Source organism: Anabrus simplex, chromosome 7 (genome assembly GCF_040414725.1).
Source record: "Anabrus simplex isolate iqAnaSimp1 chromosome 7, ASM4041472v1, whole genome shotgun sequence".
Lineage (NCBI taxonomy): Eukaryota > Metazoa > Arthropoda > Insecta > Orthoptera > Tettigoniidae > Anabrus > Anabrus simplex.
The window spans coordinates 5,048,089-5,070,428 of NC_090271.1; the positions used below are offsets into that span (position 1 = coordinate 5,048,089).

General features: G+C 40.1%; 1 protein-coding gene across 2 annotated transcripts in view; it reads right to left on the reverse strand.

Moving 5' to 3' along the window:
* LOC136877198 (potassium channel subfamily K member 18) overlaps positions 1–8,018 on the reverse strand; it is a 256,215-nt gene extending 248,197 nt beyond the window's left edge. Inside the window, exons 1-2 of one of the 2 annotated variants that reach the window (XM_067151015.2) lie at positions 7,648–8,018; positions 6,954–7,596 (exon numbers count right to left, since the gene is read on the reverse strand). In XM_067151015.2, the coding sequence (XP_067007116.2) occupies positions 6,954–7,596; positions 7,648–7,995 (991 nt within the window). In that variant the 5' untranslated portion in view covers positions 7,996–8,018. Of the gene's footprint in view, positions 1–6,953 lie in introns of both variants that reach the window. The other variant, XM_067151014.2, reaches the window with a different exon arrangement.
* Between the last annotated feature and the right edge of the window lie 14,322 nt (positions 8,019–22,340).

The window sequence follows — 22,340 nt, forward strand, 5'->3', positions numbered from 1 at the left end:
GTACATAATGTATCATTACTGTAACTGTACGATAAGTACATAATATATCATTACTGTAACTGTACGATAAGTACATAATGTATCATTACTGTAACTGTACGATAAGTACATAATGTACCATTACTGTAACTGTACGATAAGTACATAATGTATCATTACTGTAACTGTACGATAAGTACATAATGTATCATTACTGTAACTGTACGATAAGTACATAATGTATCATTACTGTAACTGTACGATAAGTACATAATGTATCATTACTGTAACTGTACGATAAGTACATAATGTATCATTACTGTAACTGTACGATAAGTACATAATGTATCATTACTGTAACTGTACGATAAGTACATAATGTATCATTACTGTAACTGTACGATAAGTACATAATGGATCATTACTGTAACTGTACATATGCGAGTGAGAAACACCAAGGACGAGAGCACTACGGAGTCTTCTCAAAGCGAATATTGGAACTCCCCGCTATTCATTCATTTAAGGCATGATCGGCATTTATTATTATTATTATTATTATTATTATTATTATTATTATTATTATTATTATTATTATTATTATTATTATTATTATTATTATTATTTGTCACTTCAGAGATGAAACTCTATAACATGAATTCCTAATATATTGTTTTAACAGGTGGTAGAGATTTGTCACAATTCACTGCTGAGATATGAAAGAGGTCACCAAGTGCAGAAACGTCAGATCAACGTGAAGAAATAAATGTGTACTTGGATTCAAGCCACTAAGTTAATAAACTCGAGCTTGCATTGGCCTTCATCCGGACACGTGGAGTACTTTAATGCAATGAACGTACGTTCATTAAACGACAGAGCGGTGGGGTTAATGCGCCCTCTTGAACAGAGCAGGAGTTGTATGTTCTGGAAGCACCTGATGCAGGGCAATACTTAACTCTATTTACTACAGTATCTTGGGAATTGTAAGCGACAGTGCCTCACTTCGCTGAGTGCCTTCCGCGTGTTGGGCATATCGGCTAAATTTGGTAGGATGCATATTCAGGAAAGAACAAAGAAAACTTAATGCAGCGGTGGCTAAGGTTAAAGCTATGTTCCTGAGTACAAAACAGGAAAAACACCTGTATGTTCGATTTCTCAACGAAAAGTATCCATCTAAGAATCCTGAACTTCTTTCCTGTACCAGTGCTGACAAGATGGAAGAATACTTGGTTCGAGGCCGTTTTCTATGTTGAGAAGTATCTTTCTAATATAATTGAGTGAAGATCTGGACTCTATCAGCAATGCTGGTATCGACTTCATGAAATCACTGACGAATGATGTATGTTGTATGTTCAGTCTTCAGCCCCTAGGGCTGGTTGGATCTTCAACAGCTCCGCCATCAGCTGTCATAGATGGCCTAGGCATCACTGAAGAGGCGTACTAAGGAAGTGAGGTAGTTTCCCGTTGCTTTCCTCACCGAGCCACAAGTTGCTATTACATATCAGTCTGCCAAGCCCACTGAAATACATGCACGAACCGACCGTATGAGCAACATTTTCACACCATTCATAGCAGGGACTGGCTGCAGAAGGAATACCATTACTAGCATCGCTCATACCTCAGTCACTTTCGTAATGTCAAAGCTAAGTATAAGACAGGGACAGATCAATGCTGTAGCCTACACAAGAAGACACTGCAAAGGCATCTGACGAATGATGAAGTAAGTATAACTTCAGAAGAGGTAACACATTACTGAACTAGGAGGATATTCATATCCAACAAGTTCTACATTTTACGGAGAAGTCGGGAAGATATTTCAAAATGTCAAAGTAACAAAAGAAGGGAATTTTTAGAGTGAAACAGAAGAGAAGCTAAATTGGATCAGAAGCGCAAATGTTCAAGGAGGTGTTACATCAGCTGTGAAAAAGGCTGTAGCGCTTGCAGTTACTCTAGTGATATTTGAAGACCCTGTATTCATCATTAACAGAAATGTCGATTCAGCACTCGTGACGAAAATGAAGTCTATTCCGTTCTTTAAAAGTGATTACAAACGGGTACAGGCACTGCCTTCTTAATGTCCAGGCCGTACTGTACCTCTGATGACGTCACGCCTGAAGGCGATACGCATACGCTCCGCTTGAATAACACACTCGTTTAAATTACTTAAAGAACTGTTAACACCTTATAAAACCAAAACCTATCCTCAAATATTTGTTAATTCTGGCATACAATGCATATCCTTCTCGGTAACGTCCAATTTCTCGCGTATATACGTTCGTTTGCGTGAGTACAGCCTAACACTTTGAGACACATTCTTGCGATTTTATCCATTTTCCGGTCATCTGGAACATTCACACCACACACACTGACAGAAAACATGCAGCCAATTACCATTACTATTTATTACAAATATAAATTATTTCTGTACCTCACTGTTTCCACTCCTGAACACTGCAGCTTTCCTGGGCCTCTTACAGGAAGTTACACCAGTATGGAGTAGGTCTGCTCTCTTTGAAGCACTTTGTTTAATACACAAGTCGGTGTGAATTTATTTAAAAATATATTCACCCAAATATATATACACTGTCAGGCCAGGTCTTCCAATTTCTTCCCGCAGTCACAAATGACTACTGCCAACTGCATTGACTCCAAAGCCAAGGATTTTGTGACACACTTAGGATCGTCTGAATTTAGAAATACCACCTTATATATGTATCTGCGCACTTTTTAGTGATAGATTTACACCTTAGTGCTGAAGTGGTCGACTTCGGTTATCTTCGAGATTCGTATTGGCAACCTTTGAAACACAAACTAAGAATCGCTCATCATCGCTGTGCGACATCTGGCGTACACTTTACGTACTCGTACTGTTGTTGTTTACACAGCAAAGCCAAACTATTGAATTCATACTAGGAACACGTTTCGCAACGGAAAATGTTATATAGTATTATATATTGTGTGTGTGACACAGTTGTTTGCTTAAAATAATAAAGGTTTATAAAAGTCATATCGATCGATCATATTATCGATTCAATTCAGATTTCATTTCCATTCAGTTGGCAGTATTGACGGAACCCTTCTTACTTCTCCAACGAGTACCAAAATATATCACTAAAAAGTGCGCAGATAATATGTATCTGACACTTTCTTTTTCTTCTTTTTCTACCGCTTATCCCACACCTGTGGGGTCGCACATGTGGATTTGGCCCTGTTTTACGCCCGGATGCCCTTCCTGACACCAACCCTATATGAAGGCATGTAATCACCATTGCGTGTTTCTGTGGTGGTTGGTAGTGTGTTGTGTGAATATGAAGAGGAAAGTGTTGGGACAAACACAAACACCCAGTCCCCGGGCTACAAGAATTAATCAGAGACGATTAAAATCCGCGACCCGACCGGGAATCGAACCCGGGACCCTCTGAACCGAAGGCCAGTTCGCTGACCGTTCAGCCAACGAGTCGGACTATATATGTATCTGACACTAACACACAAAATACTTTGCACACCTCAATTCCAAGTCCTATTGACATGTCTGATGGATACTTTAGGCCCCTCGATTTAGGAAATTCAGATATCTTACTTCTGGAGGTAATTCATAAATAAGATCTGAATCTGTCAGAAGATAAGATTTACATACATCACACTGCTGTTTGATACTCATACATTTTTTATTTTTTTTGCTATTTGCTTTTCGTCACACCGACACAGATAGGTCTTACGGCGACGATGGGACAGGAAAGGTCTAGGAATGGCAAGGAAGCGGCCGTGGCCTTAATTAAGGTACAGCCCCAGCATTTTCCTGGCGTGAAAATAAGAAACCACGGAAAAGCATCTTCAGGGCTGCCGACAGTGGGGTTCGAACCCACTGTCTCCGAATACTGGATATGGCCGCAGTTTAGCGACTGCAGCTATCGAACTCGGTGATACTCATAAATAAGACTTGCATTTTCGAATACACCGAATTTAGATAAGTCGTAGGTCTGATTACATAAAAATATAGGGCCTACCTAATGTTACCCTTGTTTATGACATAATAAAAAGAATAACTCACCATCTGGACGAGACACTTATTTCTCTCCGGATGTGATTTTCAGGAAAGTGCTTGATACACACAACTGTGTTGTGATTAACTATTAAATTCTCGCGGGAATAGCCTTCTTCCATAACTTAACTCGTTCTTTATCAGAAGGAAACACTAATACCGGAGTGTACTCTCCTTGTTTATAATTGGCTTTGCAGCCAGGCACACAGCAACTCTTAGGCATGGTGATTTCCCTCACTGATCATCTTAATTCAAGCATATACAATTCGTGGTTTATAATAAAACACAGAATGCACTAACTCAATTAATTTTACACTATAAATATAACTTTACACAAATAAACTACAAAATTAAAACACTGAAGAACGATCTTCTTAACCTATAGCTTCACATAAATACACGCTCACACTAAGTTTTCTTCACTAATTAACGACTTTCCACTTAATAATGCAGTCGATGACGACTCATTCTCACATATATCTGAGTGAACATGCGGTCATCGTTAAAAATTTCAATAAAACTGCGAAAATCTATGTTTAACTCTACTAACTCATGTGCTAAATTTCCCCCCTAACGATCAGCTGATTGCTTTCCCGCGCTCGTTACAGTACGGCCTGGACATCACGAAGGCAGTGGTACAGGGAACTTCAAATAATGTTGCGAAACAGAACAAGTTCTAATAAGTAGCAGAGCTCACCAATCACTGTGATGAACGACTTGCATTTTAACAGGAAAGTGACGTGTTACGTGTGTCTTTAAATAAAACTCCATATTGTTCTTACCTTTAACCCTCTACTGCATACAAATAACTTTCCAGACAGAGGTATATTCCACATCACGTACGAGTGTTAAGCTATTAGGCCCAGTTAAGAATTGCTGGTATATATAAATCACTGAGCGTATGTTGAACATTAAAGCTTGGAATTTTCTTCACCAAACGGAAACGAAAAATAATTCATGCAGTAGAGGGTTAAAATATGATAATAACATTCTTAAAAATAATGCTAAATTCTAAAACTATAACGCGAAATTCTTCAAGAAAGCCGATTTCCACCAAAAAAATTAAACAAAAAACGCAGGTCCCTGGTAATAAATCATACGAACACGAAATATGAAATATCTTTCACATACAAAGTACGTACACGCTACTGTTTACTGTAGAAATGGTTTCTAAAAAGTAATATTTGTGGTATTCAGTAGCTTAGATCCCTTATGCTTCCTAAAGAAGAAGAAGAAGAAGCAACGGACGTTCCGTGCCCTAAGGCTGGGTATTCGAGCAGAACCCAACTCATGCTGAAGAACAGGATGTATGTATGTGCGTTTGTTCTACATCTCCTCCTAAAACACAGGAGATATTTCAACAAAACTTCGCACATACGTTGCTTACTACCCCTAGGACACGTAGGGTTGGGGATGGAGAGATCAGACAAACTTGAGAGAGGGGTGAAAAAGAAGATGTGGTGTAGAACTAATCAGAGGGAACGTGTCGTAAAGAACAAGAGTTAACCAAGAGAGGTCGGCACAACTAACTGGCTGCGTGTGGGCATACCGACCCCACCAAAATGACGAGACTGTGACATGTACAATATTAGTGTGCAAACCGTAGTTTTCGGGGTTGCCGACATGAATTCTGGCATTCCTTCAGCTTTATCGGTGAGAAGTGGAAGCGAACTGACAGAGATTAGTTTTCGCAGTTCCTAGCTTCAGTGTCGTAAGCCTAATCACTTGATTTCATTCTATATTTGAAAGGATCACAGACAATCTCTGGTACCAGAAGTGTTCGTAAAATATCAATAAAGACTAACAGGTACCGTAATGAAAAGTACTCGGGCAGCGTCGTGTTTATGTGAAGCCAGAAACTAGGTAAAGGAAGATAGCTAGTATTTCATGTAGAATACTTATGTAATAATAATAATAATAATAATAATAATAACAATATTTCTTGTATATTATTTTAGAACAGGCTGAACTTATACGATAACTATCGAAGTTAATCCTTAAAATCGTAAGAAGCCTCGACACTCCCTGGACAATATTTCCTATTTCTTGAGGAAGCAAAACGTTCAGCGTTCACTATCACCTACGTGAGAAAGCGATCTGCTTTGAGATAAACCTTGATCTTGTTAATAATCTAGAAGCTGAGAAAGGGGCTAACACTAATGTGGTGTGAGGGAATACAGTGACCACTCATATCAGGAACGAGAATTCCCCTAAATTTGAGTCCATTCCAAATAGAAGAGATTATAATGACATTTAGCTGTGGACACGGACAACTAGAATCAGTTTTCTGATATTCTAAAAGAAAAAGATCATTTAAGGTTAAAACAGTTCTGTGGCGGTTGAGGAACTTACAATACAGCGCAAAAAAATATATGCAATCAAAAGAATAGAAAATAAAGGAGATCACATGATTTAGAAGAAAAACGAATATACAAGAGAAAAATTATCCTGTACTTGAACTGATAATTGAAATGAGATTTCTTCAGGAAGACATATACTAGAGATTCAGTAGGCAGTAGCAAGTGAAGGAAGGGAAGGGAGAAAGCATTTCGACCAACGAACATGGCACGAAAAGTACTAGTAAAAGCTACGTTTATACTCAGAATTCAATAAATGTTGAGTTACAAGCTTGCCTGATGCATACGCCATACAAAGTAGAAAGCCGTAATATATAAACCAGTATATGAAGCCGAACACACACCTAACACCTTCCTTGTAGTAGGAGATGAAAACAACAAAGGGAGAAATTTAAATGGAACAAGATGACATTATTATTATTATTATTATTATTATTATTATTATTATTATTATTATTATTATTATTATTATTATTATTATTATTGCTTTCCTTAGTGGTTTAAAAGGAACCGGCTGTGGCCTTCATTAAGGCCCAGTCCTAGTAGGAGCTAAGTATAGAGTGCTATTTGTGACTTACCGATGGTCGTGACGACAGTCAGGCAGTAGACCACGGCGTTGAGAAAGCTCCAAGCACGCTGCCCACTGTATGTCTGTACGCCCGCCTCGTGTGCTTCGTGCAGCTGATTCTCCAGCTCCATGAGTCTCCTCCGAGCGAGACTCTTCCACTCTTCCTCCCGCAGGTTGTGACTGCTGAGCCACAGGTCGTCCACAAAGTTACGCTTCACTCTCTTGACTCCACACTTATAGAAGGTCTCGAAGGCCCCCTCCGTGAACCTGAAGATGAAGCCCCCCAGTCCACAGTAGATGACGACTATGAGCAGCGCCGCCACGCAGCGGTTACGCTGTGATATCAGCTTGGCGTACTGCGAGTGGTTGTCCCGCTTGAACTTGTGCCACAGCTGCCATATCTCCCGCAGAAAAGGTCTCCACACTGCCTCTTTCACCTCCTTCTTGGCGTCCTCTTTCACCTCCTTCTTGGAGTCCTCTTTCACCTCCTTCTTGCCGTCCTCTTTCAGCTCCTCCTTGGCGTCCTCTTTCACGTCATTCTTGGCGTCCTCTTTCACCTCCTTCTTGCCGTCCTCTTTCAGCTCCTCCTTGGCGTCCTCTTTCACGTCATTCTTGGCGTCCTCTTTCACCTCCTTCTCGGCGTCCTCTTTCACCTCCTTCTTCTTGACATCATTCGTTACTTCCTTCTTGGCGTCCTCTTTCACCTCCTTCTTCTTGACATCATTCGTTACTTCCTCCTTGTTCGCTTCTTGGAGATGGACGCGCTGCACCCTGAACTCCCTCTTACTCTGCGTTATGATCGTGTGACTGCCATCGCCCGCTACGGCCTCATCTAGTGGGACTCGATCGTCTCCCGGGGACGACAAACTTCTCTTCGCAGACTTGTCCCGCGTTCGCTTCTTAGGTTTGACAGGAGGTTCCTCGTCGTCTAGAGGTAAGTCTTTAGGAGGGTCGGGTGTGGGCGCTCGCCGTCTCGCGCCCGAGGACGGGCTTCGTCTCTTGACGGAGGCCCCTCTACGGCGCCTGGTTACCGGGTCGTTCGCTTCTGCCATCGAGCTTGGCACAGACTCCACTGCTTACATCAGTCTCTTGTCGCAAAGCAATCTGCGGCCGCTAGTTGCTGGCGTTGCCAACAGATGGGCTTGCGCTACAGTACTGCAGTAGGATCGATACAGCTCGCCTCGCTGCCTGCAAACTAACATCACCTCCCTCCAGCGGCATCTCATGTTCACTACGGGGCGGCAGGTGCTAACCACTAGATTGTGTGCCAAAAAACCTGGATTTAATTCGAAAGTTTTCCGCAGTATTCACGTCCGTCGGATGGAGATCTTAAGCCTTCGAGTAGGCTACGTGCCGACACTGGGTTTCACTCTCTCCGTGGCATCCAGAGGCTAAATAAATAAACGGCAGGTTATCGCTCGTTATGAGAGGAGGTGCTGCGATCATGGTATTTCACTATTGTAACAGCCGCATTATTAAATGTGTAAGCGCGCGCGTGGCAACTGCCTTTCATATTTTAATTTTTTAAATTTTTCAAAGATAGACATTAAACACAATCAATGCACTTTGACTCTTCATGGACCCGTTTTCAAGGAATAACTTAAACCTCAGTGGTACGTGTAAGTTAGAGGGATGACAAGTACAAGGAGCAGAATAGATATATTTATATATACTAACCAAATATGGTAATAGGAGTTGAGCCATGGCTGAGAAATGATATAATGAATGCAGATATTTTCTCATGGAACTGGAGTGTGTATCGTGAAGATAGGATAGGAATGGAGGGAGGGGGGTATTCATTCTGGTGAAAGAAGAAGAATTTGTAAGCTACAAAAAAGTTAAAGATGATAAACATGAAATTCTAGGTGTCAGACTTGATGTCTTCGGAGTGTACAGACCCGGAAACGGTACCACTGACGCTGATTCAAAATTATTTGATAAGATAATCAGCCGATATGGAAGGAATGTTATTGTGGCGGGTGATCTCAATTTACCAAATGTCAGTTGGGAAGATAATGCGAACGACAGGAAGCATGATCAACAAATGGCAAATGACTTATTATGGGAAGGGCATCTGATTCAGAAAGTGATCGAACCAACAACAGGGAAGAATATTCTGGACGTGGTGCTCGTAAAACTAGATGAGCTCTATAGAGAAACCAAAGTAACAGATGATATTAGTGATCGCGAAGCTGTTATTGTCATAGTTAAAAAACAATGTGATAGAACGGAAGGTCTTAAAAGTAGGACTATTAGGTAGTACCATACGGTTGATAAAACACGCATGAGGGAGTTTTTAAAACGTAACTATGATCTGTGCAAAACGGTAAATACATATGTAAACAGACTATGGTATGGGTTTAAAACTATTGTTGAGTAATGTGGAAACAGCTTTATGCATCTAACGGTGGTAAGGAATGGTAAAAGTCCGCCATATGATAACAGAGAACTAAAGAGACTAAGAAGGAGGTGCAGGTTGGAAACAAGTAGAGTTAGAAATGGCTGTGGGAGTAAGGAGAAATTCAAGGAACTATATAGGAAATTGAATCTAGCAAAGAACTCAGCTAAGGATACCATGATGGCAAGCATAAATGGCAATCATATACATTTTAGTGAAAAATGGAAGGGTATGTATAGGTACTTTAAGGCAGAAACAGGTTCCAAGAAGGACATTCCAGGAATCATTAATGAACATGGGGAGTGTGTATGCGAGGATCTTCAAAAGGCAGAAGTATTCAGTCAGCAGTATGTAAAGATTGTTGGTTACAACGGTAGTGTCCAGAGATAGGAGGTGACTAATGTTAAAGAAGCATTAAAATTTACCTATGATATCAACGTATTTACAATAAGATACAAAAGTTGAAAACTAGAAAAGCGGCTGGAATCGATAAGATTTCTGGGGATATACTAAAGAGAATGGGTTGGGATATAGTATCATATCTGAAGTACTTCTTTGATTATTGTTTGCATGAAGGAGCAATACCAAATGAATGGAGAGTTGCTATAGTAGTCCCTGTGTATAAAGGAAAGGGTGATAGACATAAAGCTGAAAATTACTGGCCAATCAGTTAGATATGCATTGCATGTAAGTTTTGGGAAAGCATTCTTTCTGATTATATTAGACAAGTTTGTGAAATTAATAAATGGTTCGATAGAAGGCAGTTCGGGTTTAGGAAAGGTTATTTCACTGAATCCCACTCAGATTGTATGATTCCAGCAAGGTATAGCAGGTATCTTAGATTCAGGAGCTCAAATGGACTGTATCGCAACTGAACTGTATATATGGGGTATATCATGGAAGAATACTGGCAAAAATGAGAGCTGTTGGACTAAACAAGAGGGTGACTGAACGGGTGGATATATTTCTAGAAAACAGAACTCAGAGAGTTAGAGTAGGCGAATCTTTGTCTGACCCTGTAATAATTAACAGAGGAATTGCTCAAGGAAGTATTATTGGACCTTTTGGTTTTCTTACATATATCAATGATATGAGTAAAGAAGTGGAATAAGAGGTAAGGGGATGATGTTATTCTGCACATAGTAATAAATAAGTTACAAGATTGTGAGTAACTGAAATGACCTCGATAATGTTGTGAGATGGGCAGTAGGAAATGGCATGTGAGCTTGTGAGTTTCACAAATAGGGAAAGTCCTCTAAGTTTTAATGAATACGTTGATAGGGTGAATGTTCCTTATGAGGATCAGTGTAAGTACACAGGTGTTAATAGTATAAGGAAAGATCTTCATTGGGGTAATTACATAAATATGATTGCAAATAAAGGGAACATATCTCTGCAGATGATTATGAGGATATTTAGTGGTTGTAGTAAGGATGTAAAGGAGAGGGCATAAAAGTCTCAGGTAGGACCCCAACTAGAGTATGGTTCCAGTGTATGGGACCCTCACCAGGATTGCTTGATGCAAGAACTGGAAAAAATCCAAAGAAAAGCAGCTGGATTTGTTCCGGGTAATTTCCGACAAAAGAGTAGAGTTACAAATATGTTGCAAAGTTTGGGCTGGGAAGACTTCGGAGAAAGAAGACGAGCTGCTCGACTAAGTGGTATGTTCCGAGCTGTCAGTGGAGAGATGGCGTGGATTAGTAGACGAATAAATTTGAGTGGTGTCTTTAAAAATAGGAAAGATATGAAGATAAAGTTGGAATTCAAGTGGACAAATTGGGGCAAGGAATGGGAGTTATGGATTGGAATAACTTACCAAGGGGATGTTCAATGAACTTTCAATTTCTTTGCGAACATTTAAGGAAAGGCTAGGGAAACAACAGATAGGGAATCTGCCATCTGGGCGACTGCCCTAGATGCAGATCAGTAGTGATTGATTTATAAGTTGTGAAAATAAACGGAGGTACGATGGAGGTAGCCTAGTGCAACCAAAAGGAGTGGGGTAGCATTCAGGATGTATTTAAATCAAATGGCTGTGGAGCTATCGATGGAAAGTATTGCGTAATAAATCGTCCATATCACAGTGGGTCTGAATTCTATAATAAAAGGCACTGTTCGTGTTGGTAGATGGCGATTACCGTTTTGTGTTCGTTGATGGAAAATAACTGTTATAGTTGGTTCCCCGTTAGAAACGCTCGAGTGCATATCTGGTAGCCGTGGCGATAATTTACTGAAATAAATGTATTATTATAAAAAGCTACCAGATTTGATGATCTTTGTCGAACATTCCTCAGAAAAGCGTCTGCTCACTTAAACCATATTAGTTTGGGATGATCTATGTCACTTGAGTAATTCTTGGCGATAAACATTCTTTATTATCTTTCGCCAATGCAGGCATTAATTTAATCATGGCAAAGTTCCGTGTATTTTTATGGCTCATAGATATCCAGAAATCGCAATTCAACTTCGTTAACATCTTGGTTGTTTGTTCAGCGTGTCCCTAGCCCGGTCACGCAGATAATAGCCGAAAGCTATCAAGTAACACAGTGTTAAGTGTTAAGGAGGAAGAAGCTTATAATTACTGACAGCAAAGTGCGTCGAAGTATTTCTACAGATTTCCGAAGAATAAAGAAATCTGAGTATGTTAGTGTAGATGGTATTTCTTGTTGGCACATAAATACTTTGCGGTCCTCAATAAAGTCTTTGTAAATATAACAATTGATTCTTATGCACCTCAACAGAAAAAGGAAAAAGTCAAATTGCAGAACATAGGTGTGCATGTAGATCCACACATGTCACTCTCTAATGACTGACAGGTATGTATGGCTATATACATGTTGGGTATTCAGCCCAAAGGCTGGTTTGATCCTCTGCAGCTCCGTCAACAGCTGTCATAAATAGCCTAGGCGTCACTGAAGAGGTGTACTAGGGAAATGAGGAGTGAGGTAGTTTCCAGTTGCTTTCCTCACCGAGCCAGCCGTTGCTATTACATATCGGTCTGCCAAGCCCACTGAAATGCATGCACCAACCAACGCTATGAGCGATATTTTCACACCATTCATAACAGAGACTGGCTGCATAAGTCACTTTCATATTGTCAAAGCCAAGGATGAGACTGGGGCCCATACCAGAAGACAGTACATCTCGCCAGCAAAGGCATACATTATCATTATAAACCGTTATGCTTTCAGCGTTCAGTCTGCAAGCCTCTGTGAATTTACTAAACGTCGCCACAATCCTCGATTTGCAACTAGTGCTGCGGCCTTATTTAGTTCTATACCTCTTATCTTTAAATCGTTAGAAACTGAGTCCAACCATCGTCTTCTTGGTCTCCCTCTACTCCTCTTACCCTCCATAACAGAGTCCATTATTCTCCTAGGTAATCTATCCTCCTCCATTCGTCTCACATGACCCGCACCCACGAACCTGGTTAATCAAACAATCAATCAATACTGCTCTGCATTTAGGGCAGTCGCCCAGGTGGCAGATTCCCTATCTGTTGTTTTCCTAGCATTTTCTTAAATGATTGCAAAGAAATTGGAAATTTATTGAACATCTCCCTTGGTAAGTTATTCCAATCCCTAACTCCCTTCCCTACAAACGAATATTTGCCCCAATTTGTCCTCTTGAATTCTAACGTTATCTTCATATTGTGATCTTTCCTACTTTTAAAGACCCCACCCAAACTTATTCGTCTATTGATGTCCTCCCACGCCATCTCTACAGTTATTTAACTTATTTATTCGTATCAAAGCATTAATACAATAAATACATATATACTCTTACTGAATTATATACATCATATACAAAGTCACACTTATCAAAAAACAAAGGTCTACACTACTTTTGCCCAGAAATTGGCGACATCCAGTGCATTTTCTGTTGCCTGAAGGGCACCTACTACACGTGGTCTACACTCACACACCCCACTTTACATCTTGTCACGCCTGTTCAGTGATCTCCACGTGACCAGGTGGTAATTCTTCACTTGGTGTCAACCATTCTTCGGAGCGAGTGCAGCTTGCCCGCCACATATCAATTCGGGATTGCTGAGGTGTCCCGTTAAGAGCCTCTGTTGTTCTGAAGAAACTTTTCCTTGATTTGAGTCTTGGACTAACTGGCCTGTATCCTGCTCGAGCTAAGGTAGTTGGAATTAAATTTCCATTACTGAACTGAACGTCAGCATTCCAGATGCACTAAACTAAAGATCTCTACACTGACAGCTCGGAACATACCACTTAGTCGAGTAGCTCGTCTCCTTTCTCCCAAGTCTTCCCACCTCAAACTTTGCAACATTTTTGTAACACTACTCTTTTGTCGGAAATCGCCCAGAACAAATCGAGCTGTTTTTCTTTGGATTTTTTCCAGTTCCTCAATCAAGTAATCTTGGTGAGGGCCCCGTACACTAGTTGGAGTCTCACCAGAGACAAATATGCCCTCTCCTTTACATCCTTGCTACAACCCCTAAATACCCTCATAACCATGTGCAGAGATCTGTACCCTTTATTTACAATCCCATTTATGTGATTACCCCAGTGAAGGTCTTTCCTTATATTAACACCTAGATACTTACAATGATCCCCAAAAGGAACTTTCATCCCATCAACGCAGTAATTAAAACTGAGAGGACTTTTCCTATTTGTGAAACTCACAACCTGAATTTAGCCCCGTTTATCAACATACCATTGCCTGCTGTCCATCTCACAACATTATCGAGGTCACGTTGCAGTTGCTCACAATCTTGTAACTTATTTATTACTCCTGCATTATTGTAGTGATAAAGTAGTTAAAACCTATTGAAATAGCTTAATTGTGTGTTTGTGATTCATTTTGTACTATTTATATAGTGGTGTTTAGTGCTTGTTGGTAGAAATTGGGAGTAGTGATATTTATTTAACCCTAACCCTGTTCCGCCACACATTATTACTAACCCTTCGTAAATTTGACTACTCCAAATTATAATTGTTATATTTTCTACATAACAGCATATATTTGGCAAGACTTTCGTTATTTAGAGTTCTTATAGTGTCGTAAACTTAACATGAATCAAAATATGTAGACATTAAATAATTTTATGTGATTATTTATTAAGTATAGAAAACTTGTCACTCAAAAAATATTCAATGAACACGTTTTATAAGAAATGAATTTTATAACACAACATATTCAAACAACTCCTTAAAATTATGAATGTGGATTATTAATAAACTTTATTGCGCACAAGTTGTGCAGTATTAGAATACATTAATCAATACAGAGGTCTATGATTGATTTCGCACGATTTTTACACGACAGTACGTGATATCGGCCACAGTCTAATATACACAGTCGCGAAGCTCGGCTTATTTTTTTCATCCATGCGACTGCAGCGCTCCACGTAGCCAGCAAGCTGCCGGTCTTCTGGGATGTGTAAGTTGTATACGTTTTGCGAGGTAAGCGTGAGATAATTACATTATAGATGATCGGTTTACTATTAAATTGACATGGTATGTACGAAAGGAGGTGTGTGTGGCGCAATAAATTGCTCAGTTACAAGAAGACACCAGAGCTATCATTCTTTAGGCTGTCTAAAGATCCTGAACATTAAAGCCTTAATTACTGTTTACATTTTCGGATAAGAGAACAATATTGTGAAGATTCAGAAATTAACTTCAGATAAGTAGGCATTTCGTTCATCACTGATTCAGGAATGGAACTCATAGTGAAATCCATCCAATGATATGAGCTTAAATAACGTTTTAACACAACCGTAACCTCTAACACGTAGCGGTGTTTTGATTTTCAATGTGTAGAAAACTGCTTGCCGCCATGTGTAGTGGTTAGTGTGATTAGCTACCACCACCCGGAGGCACGGGTTTGATTCCCGGCTCTACCACGAAATTTGAAGAAGTGGTACGAGGGCTGGAACGGGGTCCATTCATCCTCGAGAAGTTAACTGAGTAGAAGGGAGTTCGATTCCCACCTCAACCATCTTCCAAGTCGTTTTCCGTGGTTTCCCACTTGTCCAGACAAATGCCGGGATGGTACGTAAGTTAAGGCCACGGTCGCTTTCTTCCATCTCCCTTGTCTATCCCTTCCAATCTTTCCATTCCCCACAAGGCCTCTCTTCAGCATAATTGGTGAGGCCGCCTAGGCGAGCTACTGGCTCTCCTCCCCAGTTGTATCCCCTAGAGGCGGTACAGGTGGGATCCCTCACTCAGTCCGAAGGAAAAACCAACCCTGGAGGGTAAACGGATTAAGGAAGGAAGAAAGGCAAGAAAATTGCTTGTAAATAGTAGGGGAGATGATTTATTGAAGAAAAATGTGAACTATTTGTACAATAACATCACGTTATGTTCCAATCATTTTGGAGACAGCCAGTTTATGTCAGCAGAGAAGAAGAAATTAGTATGGAATCTCCGCAGATTTCTTCGAACCGAAAGCCCGTCTCAAAGGAGCACAACACACAGAGTCATACGTTGCATCGACTCAGATAGGTCTTTTGGCAACAGTGGGATAGGAAAGGGCTTGGAGCGAGAAGGAAGAAACCATGGCCTTAATTAAGGTACAGACTGTTTTGACGATGGGAAACCACGAAAACCCATCTTCAGGGCTGGCGACAGTGGAGTTCGAACCCACTATCTCCGAAATGTAAGCTGATAAGCCGCCCAGCCACTTGCACGTTTGTCAGAGGAGCCGGGAGAACATGGGCTGTATGCTCACTAACTTCGATGTAGTATACTATTAATTCCCTAATGTTAATACCTGATTTTCCACATTAATGCTGTGAAGGTACTAAGTCATTAGTGTTGAAATTATTTGTGAAACTAAGATTAGATTACCTTGTGATATTTTGCAATGAAAGTTTTCAGTGTCATAAAACAAAAAAGCTCAAAATCCAGCCATTTATGTTCCTGAGATGTTTGAATATTGTTTGAATTGTTTTATAGTTCATTACTATTTTTATGATTTATGTGAAATTACCAAATTCAGTTCAATAATAGGATTTCTAAAATGGCTAAGACCTTAACTACAGTGGTATGATCAGCTGTTCATTCGAAAATAAACTATTGCTGTTTTCCTTCGGTATTATTACCATGCTGTAGTCTAGTGTATCAACGTAATTAAAATGTACGATTAATATAGTTGTCGAGGTGGTAACAGTTTTTAATTTACGTGGGAAAGTGCATTCAACTGTTGGGTAGAGAATTGTTCCGGACAGTTAAAGCTTGCTGGCCGCTACGAGTGCTAGTGTCGTTCCGCCTGACAACAGGATGCCATTTCATTACTCAGGAGTTTCGCGACTGTGTATATTAGACTGTGACATCGGTCACAATGTTTACCACAGAGTTCACATATGCACATCGAGTCCGGGTCGTGGTATGTCTTCGACCTACAGATTTTGTGATGGTAGCCATGGACTGCCATGGAATTTACAAAATGTCTCAGCTCCTGGTTTGTGCCGGTCCATGCTCTGTTCATCATGGCCTCTGAAGAGTAGAACTCTGGCCATATCTCCTTCTTTTTTCTTCTCCCTCTCTAACCGCAGTTTCTTCCACTTCTCTGTACAGGGCAGATTGAATTTCCATCTCAGGTCCTCTATTAGAAATGTTTCTCTCGCGAGTTCGTACGCTAGTCTTGACTTGGTGTACTTTGAAATTCCTAGGGCTGCTTTCAAGAATCTGGCTTTCACTTTTTCCATTCGTATTAGGTCTTTATAGCTTAACTTTTCCCATGTTATCTCTATTCCGTATGTTAGAATAGGAACGATTTTGGCTTCAAAAAGGGCTATAGCTGTATCCGGGGAAAGTTTGCTTAATGACGTAGATGGCTTTGGTTGCGGCAGCTGCTCGTTGTGTTGTGTGAATTCTGAATGAGTGTGCTGTTGTCTGGACCGTTACGCCCAGATATTTGAAGCTGTTCGTAGTTTGTAGAGGTTCATGTTTGAGGTAAATTTTGTCCTTGCGGATAGGCGTCCTCCTTTCCTGAAGACCACGTGTACTGTCTTTTCTGCGTTTATTTGCAGTCCGTTGTATTCAGCCCATGTTCCTAGAGCATTTATTCCTTTCTGGAGTTCGTTAGTATCGTGAGAACCCATCACCATGTCGTCTGCGTATATATCAATCTTGAGGGACGGAGCGGAAGTTCTTATTGCTTGGACCACGTCATGTGTGGCTACGTTGAACAGAAGGGGACTAAGGGGGTCTCCTTGTAACACTCCGTCTGTCTGTATAATTTCTTGCGAGGTTGTTACATTGTCTGAAATTATGATGGTGTTTTTACTCAGGATGTTGTGTATCAAGACGCTCAGTTCCTTGTTTTGTTCCACCATCTGTTCTAGTTTGGCGCATGTTAAGGTCCTGTTGAGATTGTCGAACGCTTTTGTAAAATCGACGAATACTGCGTGGAATTTTCCTTTTGGGAATCATATCCTCCTCGATATCGTCTATCAGGTTTTTACTGCATGTAGGGTGCTTCGGCGTTTCCTGAATCCAAATTGTTCCTCTGGGATCTTGTTGTCGATTTCCTCTGTTAGTCTTATCTTCACAAGATTCGTCAGAATTTTGAGAAAGTTGTTCCCTAGCGCGATTCCCCGGTACGAGTTTGGGTCAAGTGGCTCTCCTTTTCCCTTGTATATCATTCTAATTTTCGAGGTTTTTCAGCTCATCGGGATTTGTCCTGTATACAGACATAACTTCATCATGTTCGTGATTGCTGGGATTAAAACTTCCGAGGCTGCTTTGATGTGCTCGTTAAATATCCCATCCGGGCCTGCTGCCTTCTTATTTTTCAATATTGATATAGTATTTCTAATTTCCTCTGTTGTAAATCTTCTGATGTCATCGTATTGTCTTGTTATTTCATGAGCTTCATTGACCCTTTGTTGGTTTAGGATGTTCGTGATGTGAGCCTCCCAGATTGGCATCTCTATTTTCCCCATTGTCTTTGACTGTCGTGGTTTTAAAGCAATGTAAGGGTTTTCTTTTGCTTCTTCCACCATTCTTCTAGCCTTGAGTTCTGTGAAATCGTCTCGTTTCTTCTTTAGAAGGTTTTTATATTATTTTCTGAGTCTGCTATATGTGATCAGGTCGTCCTGATTTTGAGTGCGTTTGGCCACGTGAAGGGCTGATATGACTCTCTTTCTCTCTGTATAGCATTGTTGATCGAACCATTTCTTTGCCTTTCACTCGTTTATTGTGGAGGTTGCGGCTTTGATTATGTCTTCTAGCGCTGTTGCAGCAGCATCTAGGTCCTTATCCTGAATCTTGTTTTCAAAGATGGTAAGCTTGTCTCCATTTTCGCGTATTTTATTCACGTCTATCTTTCTGGAGGTTCTTTTCGTATGGTTTGTTTCCTGTCTTGTGCCTGTAGACTCTTTCAATTTGAAAGTAGTTGTCACTGGACAATGTTTCTTTATTGGTGTCACCGCGTCGGAATATAACACCTTATGGTCCGTTACTTCTAGATCGTTGCCTTTGTACAGGATTATGTCTATGGTACTGCTACCATTATGTGCGAAGTATGCGTTGTCTTCTCTCTTGCTAACCAGTGTAAATCCCTCTTCAGCCATCATCTGTAGTAGTTCCCTACAGTTTAGGTCGCCCGCCATAATAATACTTTTTCCCGTGGCCGTCTTTCCTAGAGCAGTCATCACGATTGCTATGATGTCTTCAATCAGGGTCAGTGGTTCGATGTATAGGCCTACGAAAGTCACTCTCTCGGACTCCATTATTATGGTGTCTTCTTGTTCACAGACGCAAGATGTTCTTCCTATCGTTGGTTTGTAGAAGCAGGATATTCCTTTTGTAGGTCTTCCCCTCAGTCCTTTTTTGCAGGAATATGTTTTGAGTAGAAACCGGGGATTTCTATATTGTCCGTCGCGAAAGTCTCTGTCAGGATTAGTATGTCATGGCTTCTTGGGAGCTCGCCTTCAGTTAATTGTAAGGCGTTTTTAAGTCCTTCAACGTTCCATAGTAGTAGGGGACGAAAAAACCTGTACCTTCTAATTATGGCCCCTTCAGGCCATTCTTCTGGATCTGTGATTTTGTGAAACTCGTTTAATGGTATGGCAACTTTGTAGGCTTTTAGAGTTCCTTTGGATTTTATTTCCTCACATTCTATTATTTCCGCCACCTTTAGTTTCCGGAGGTGTCGGATAAGTTTCTCAGGAGTGGAGTTATAGTGGAGGCGTCCTATATAGAGCCACGCTTTGCGTACGGCTGCCTGAAGTGGGCCGTCTGTTGCGTCCGTTTCTTGTTGGGGTTGTTGCTGCGTGCCCACTACTATTGGGGTCATCTTCTGTTGATTCCCTCGGCGCTTCCTTCTTGCGGTCCATGTTTGGTTGTTTTCGTCGCCGGTTGATTCGTCGAAGTCTACTTCCATTTTGTCGTTGTTTACTGAGATCTCTTCGTCTCTCTTGTCGTTAATTAAGGCTCTTTGTGTAGTTAGCGGGTTGGGAGATTTTCGCGTTATTTCTTTCGGATAAGTTCCGCTTGGTACATTCTCAATTGTTTTTGCTGTGGTCACGGACCCAGCTAAGTGCGTAATTTGGGTTCTGATTTTCTCATCTATTAAATGTCTTAGATTGTTGGTGAGATGTTCTATCATGGCTTCCATTTTTTGTATTAGTTTTTGGGAAATTTTTTCTTCCAGTTTATTTTCAACTTCTATTTCGAACTCACTTGTTGTGGATTACTTACATCGCAAAGAAAACAAAACTACCAAGAAAATAAATAAAATAACTATAACTGTAAAAAAGGCATGAAGTTACATTATACTTATAAGTTCACACTATCACTAACCGTTCGTCAATATGACGACACCCACCCAATTATTACAAGAATGAGCAAAGATATCAACAATCGCACATATCACAGTCAATAACTGCTACACATAGGCACGCATGCGCGGAAGGCAATAAACTATACCGTTCTGCTACCTATCGTCGTAAAATATACGAAGTAATTCAGTTGGTCTTCAATAAATTACGTGTTCTAGGTTACGTAGGCTCGCTAGCTGTACCTTGTTTCGACTTTAGGCTTAGGAAATACTTTAGGTAATAATATTAACTTTAAAAATATTTGTAAATATCTGTAGGTTCGTTGGTATAATACTTACAAAGGCAGATTATCATAAGGAATAGTATCGTAACTTACGCTGAAACTTCTCCGGTATTTCGTATAGATATCCGTCCAAACTATCGCGAAGGTAATAATTTACTACATTAAAAACACGATAAGCCTGTAAACTTCCATTTAAAAGAAGTTAAAGAGATTACGCGGTATTGTTACGGTATTGATTATTGTCCCTCTTCATATTCAAATATTGCATTGTTGGCTACAGTGGTACATATAAGTTAGGAAACTTGTTTAGAAGGGTTATAGGCAGGTACATTCAGGGAAACAGGGTGGCCTAGGGAGCAGTGTTAAGCGAACAGGGAACTGGAAATCAAGTAGGGATGACTTAAAAATGTTAGTGCTCAATTGTAGAAGCATTGTCAACGAAGGAATCGAATTAAGTAATTTAATAGATATATACTTTCCAGATATTGTAATAGGAGTTGAATCATGGCTGAGAAATGATAAAATGGATGCAGAAATCTTCTCACAGAACTGGAGTGTGTATCGTAGAGATAGGATGGGAATGGTGCGAGGGGGAGTATTCATTCTGGTGAAAGAAGAATTTGTAAGTTACGAAAAAGTTAAAGATGAGACACATGAAATTCTAGGTGTAAGGCTCATTTCTAAAGATAATAGGCAACTTGATGTCTTTGGAGTGTACAGACCAGGAAAAGGTAGCGCTGACGCTGATTCAGAATTATTTGATAAGATAATCAGCTATGTGGGAAACGATAAGGAAAGGAAGGTTATTGTAGCGGGTGGTCTCAGTTTACCAAATGTCAATTTGGAAGGTAGTATGTAATGTCAGTAATGCCAGTATGTAATGTCCTGTAAAATTCCTATGTATGTGCCTGCAGACTCATTGGAATTAATTGAAAATGAATGAATGAATGAGGTAATGCGAACGACAGGAAGCATGAACAACAAATGGCAAATATGTTAACATGGGAAGGGCACCTGATTCAGAAAGTGATGGAACCAAATAGAGGGAAGAATATTTTGGATGTGATGCTGATAAAACCAGATGAGCTCTGTAGAGAAACTGAAGTAACAGATGGTATTAGTGATCATGAAGCTGTTTTGTCGTAGTTAAAAATAAATGTGAAAGAAAGGAAGTTATTAAAATTAGGACTATTAGGCAGGAACGAAATAGAGTTACAGTTAGAAATGGTTATGCAAGTAAGGAGAAATTGAAGGAACTTACAAGGAAATTGAATGTAGCAAAGAAGTCAGCTAAGGATAACACGATGGCAAGCATAATTGATGGTCATACAAATTTTAGTGAAAAATGGAAGGGTATATATAGGTACTTTAAGGCAGAAACAGGTTCAAAGAAGGACATTCCAGGAATCATTAATGAACAAGGGGAGTGTGTGTGCAAGGATCTTCAAAAGGCAGAAGTATTCAGTGAGCTGTATGTAAAGATTGTTGGTTACAAGGATAATGTCCAGATAGGGGATGTGAGTAATTCTAAAGAAGTAGAGGAAGAGAGTAAGGCCAAAGAAGTAATAAAATTTACCTATGATGACAATGACATTTACAGTAAGATACCAAAGTTTAAAACTAGAAAAGCAGCTGGAATTGATAAGATTTCTGGGGATATACTAAAGGCAATGGGTTGGGATATGGGATATAATACCATATCTGAAATACTTATTTGATTATTGTTTGGCTGAAGGAGCTATACCAAATGAATGGAGAGTTGCTATAGTAGCACCTGTGTATAAAAGAAAGGGTGATAGACATAAAGCTGAAAATTACAGGCCAATCAGTTTGACATGCATTGTATGTAAGCTTTGGGAAAGCATTCTTTCTGATTATATTAGACATGTTTGTGAAATTAATAACTGGTTCGATAGAAGGCAATTCGGTTTTAGGAAAGGTTATTCCACTGAAGCTC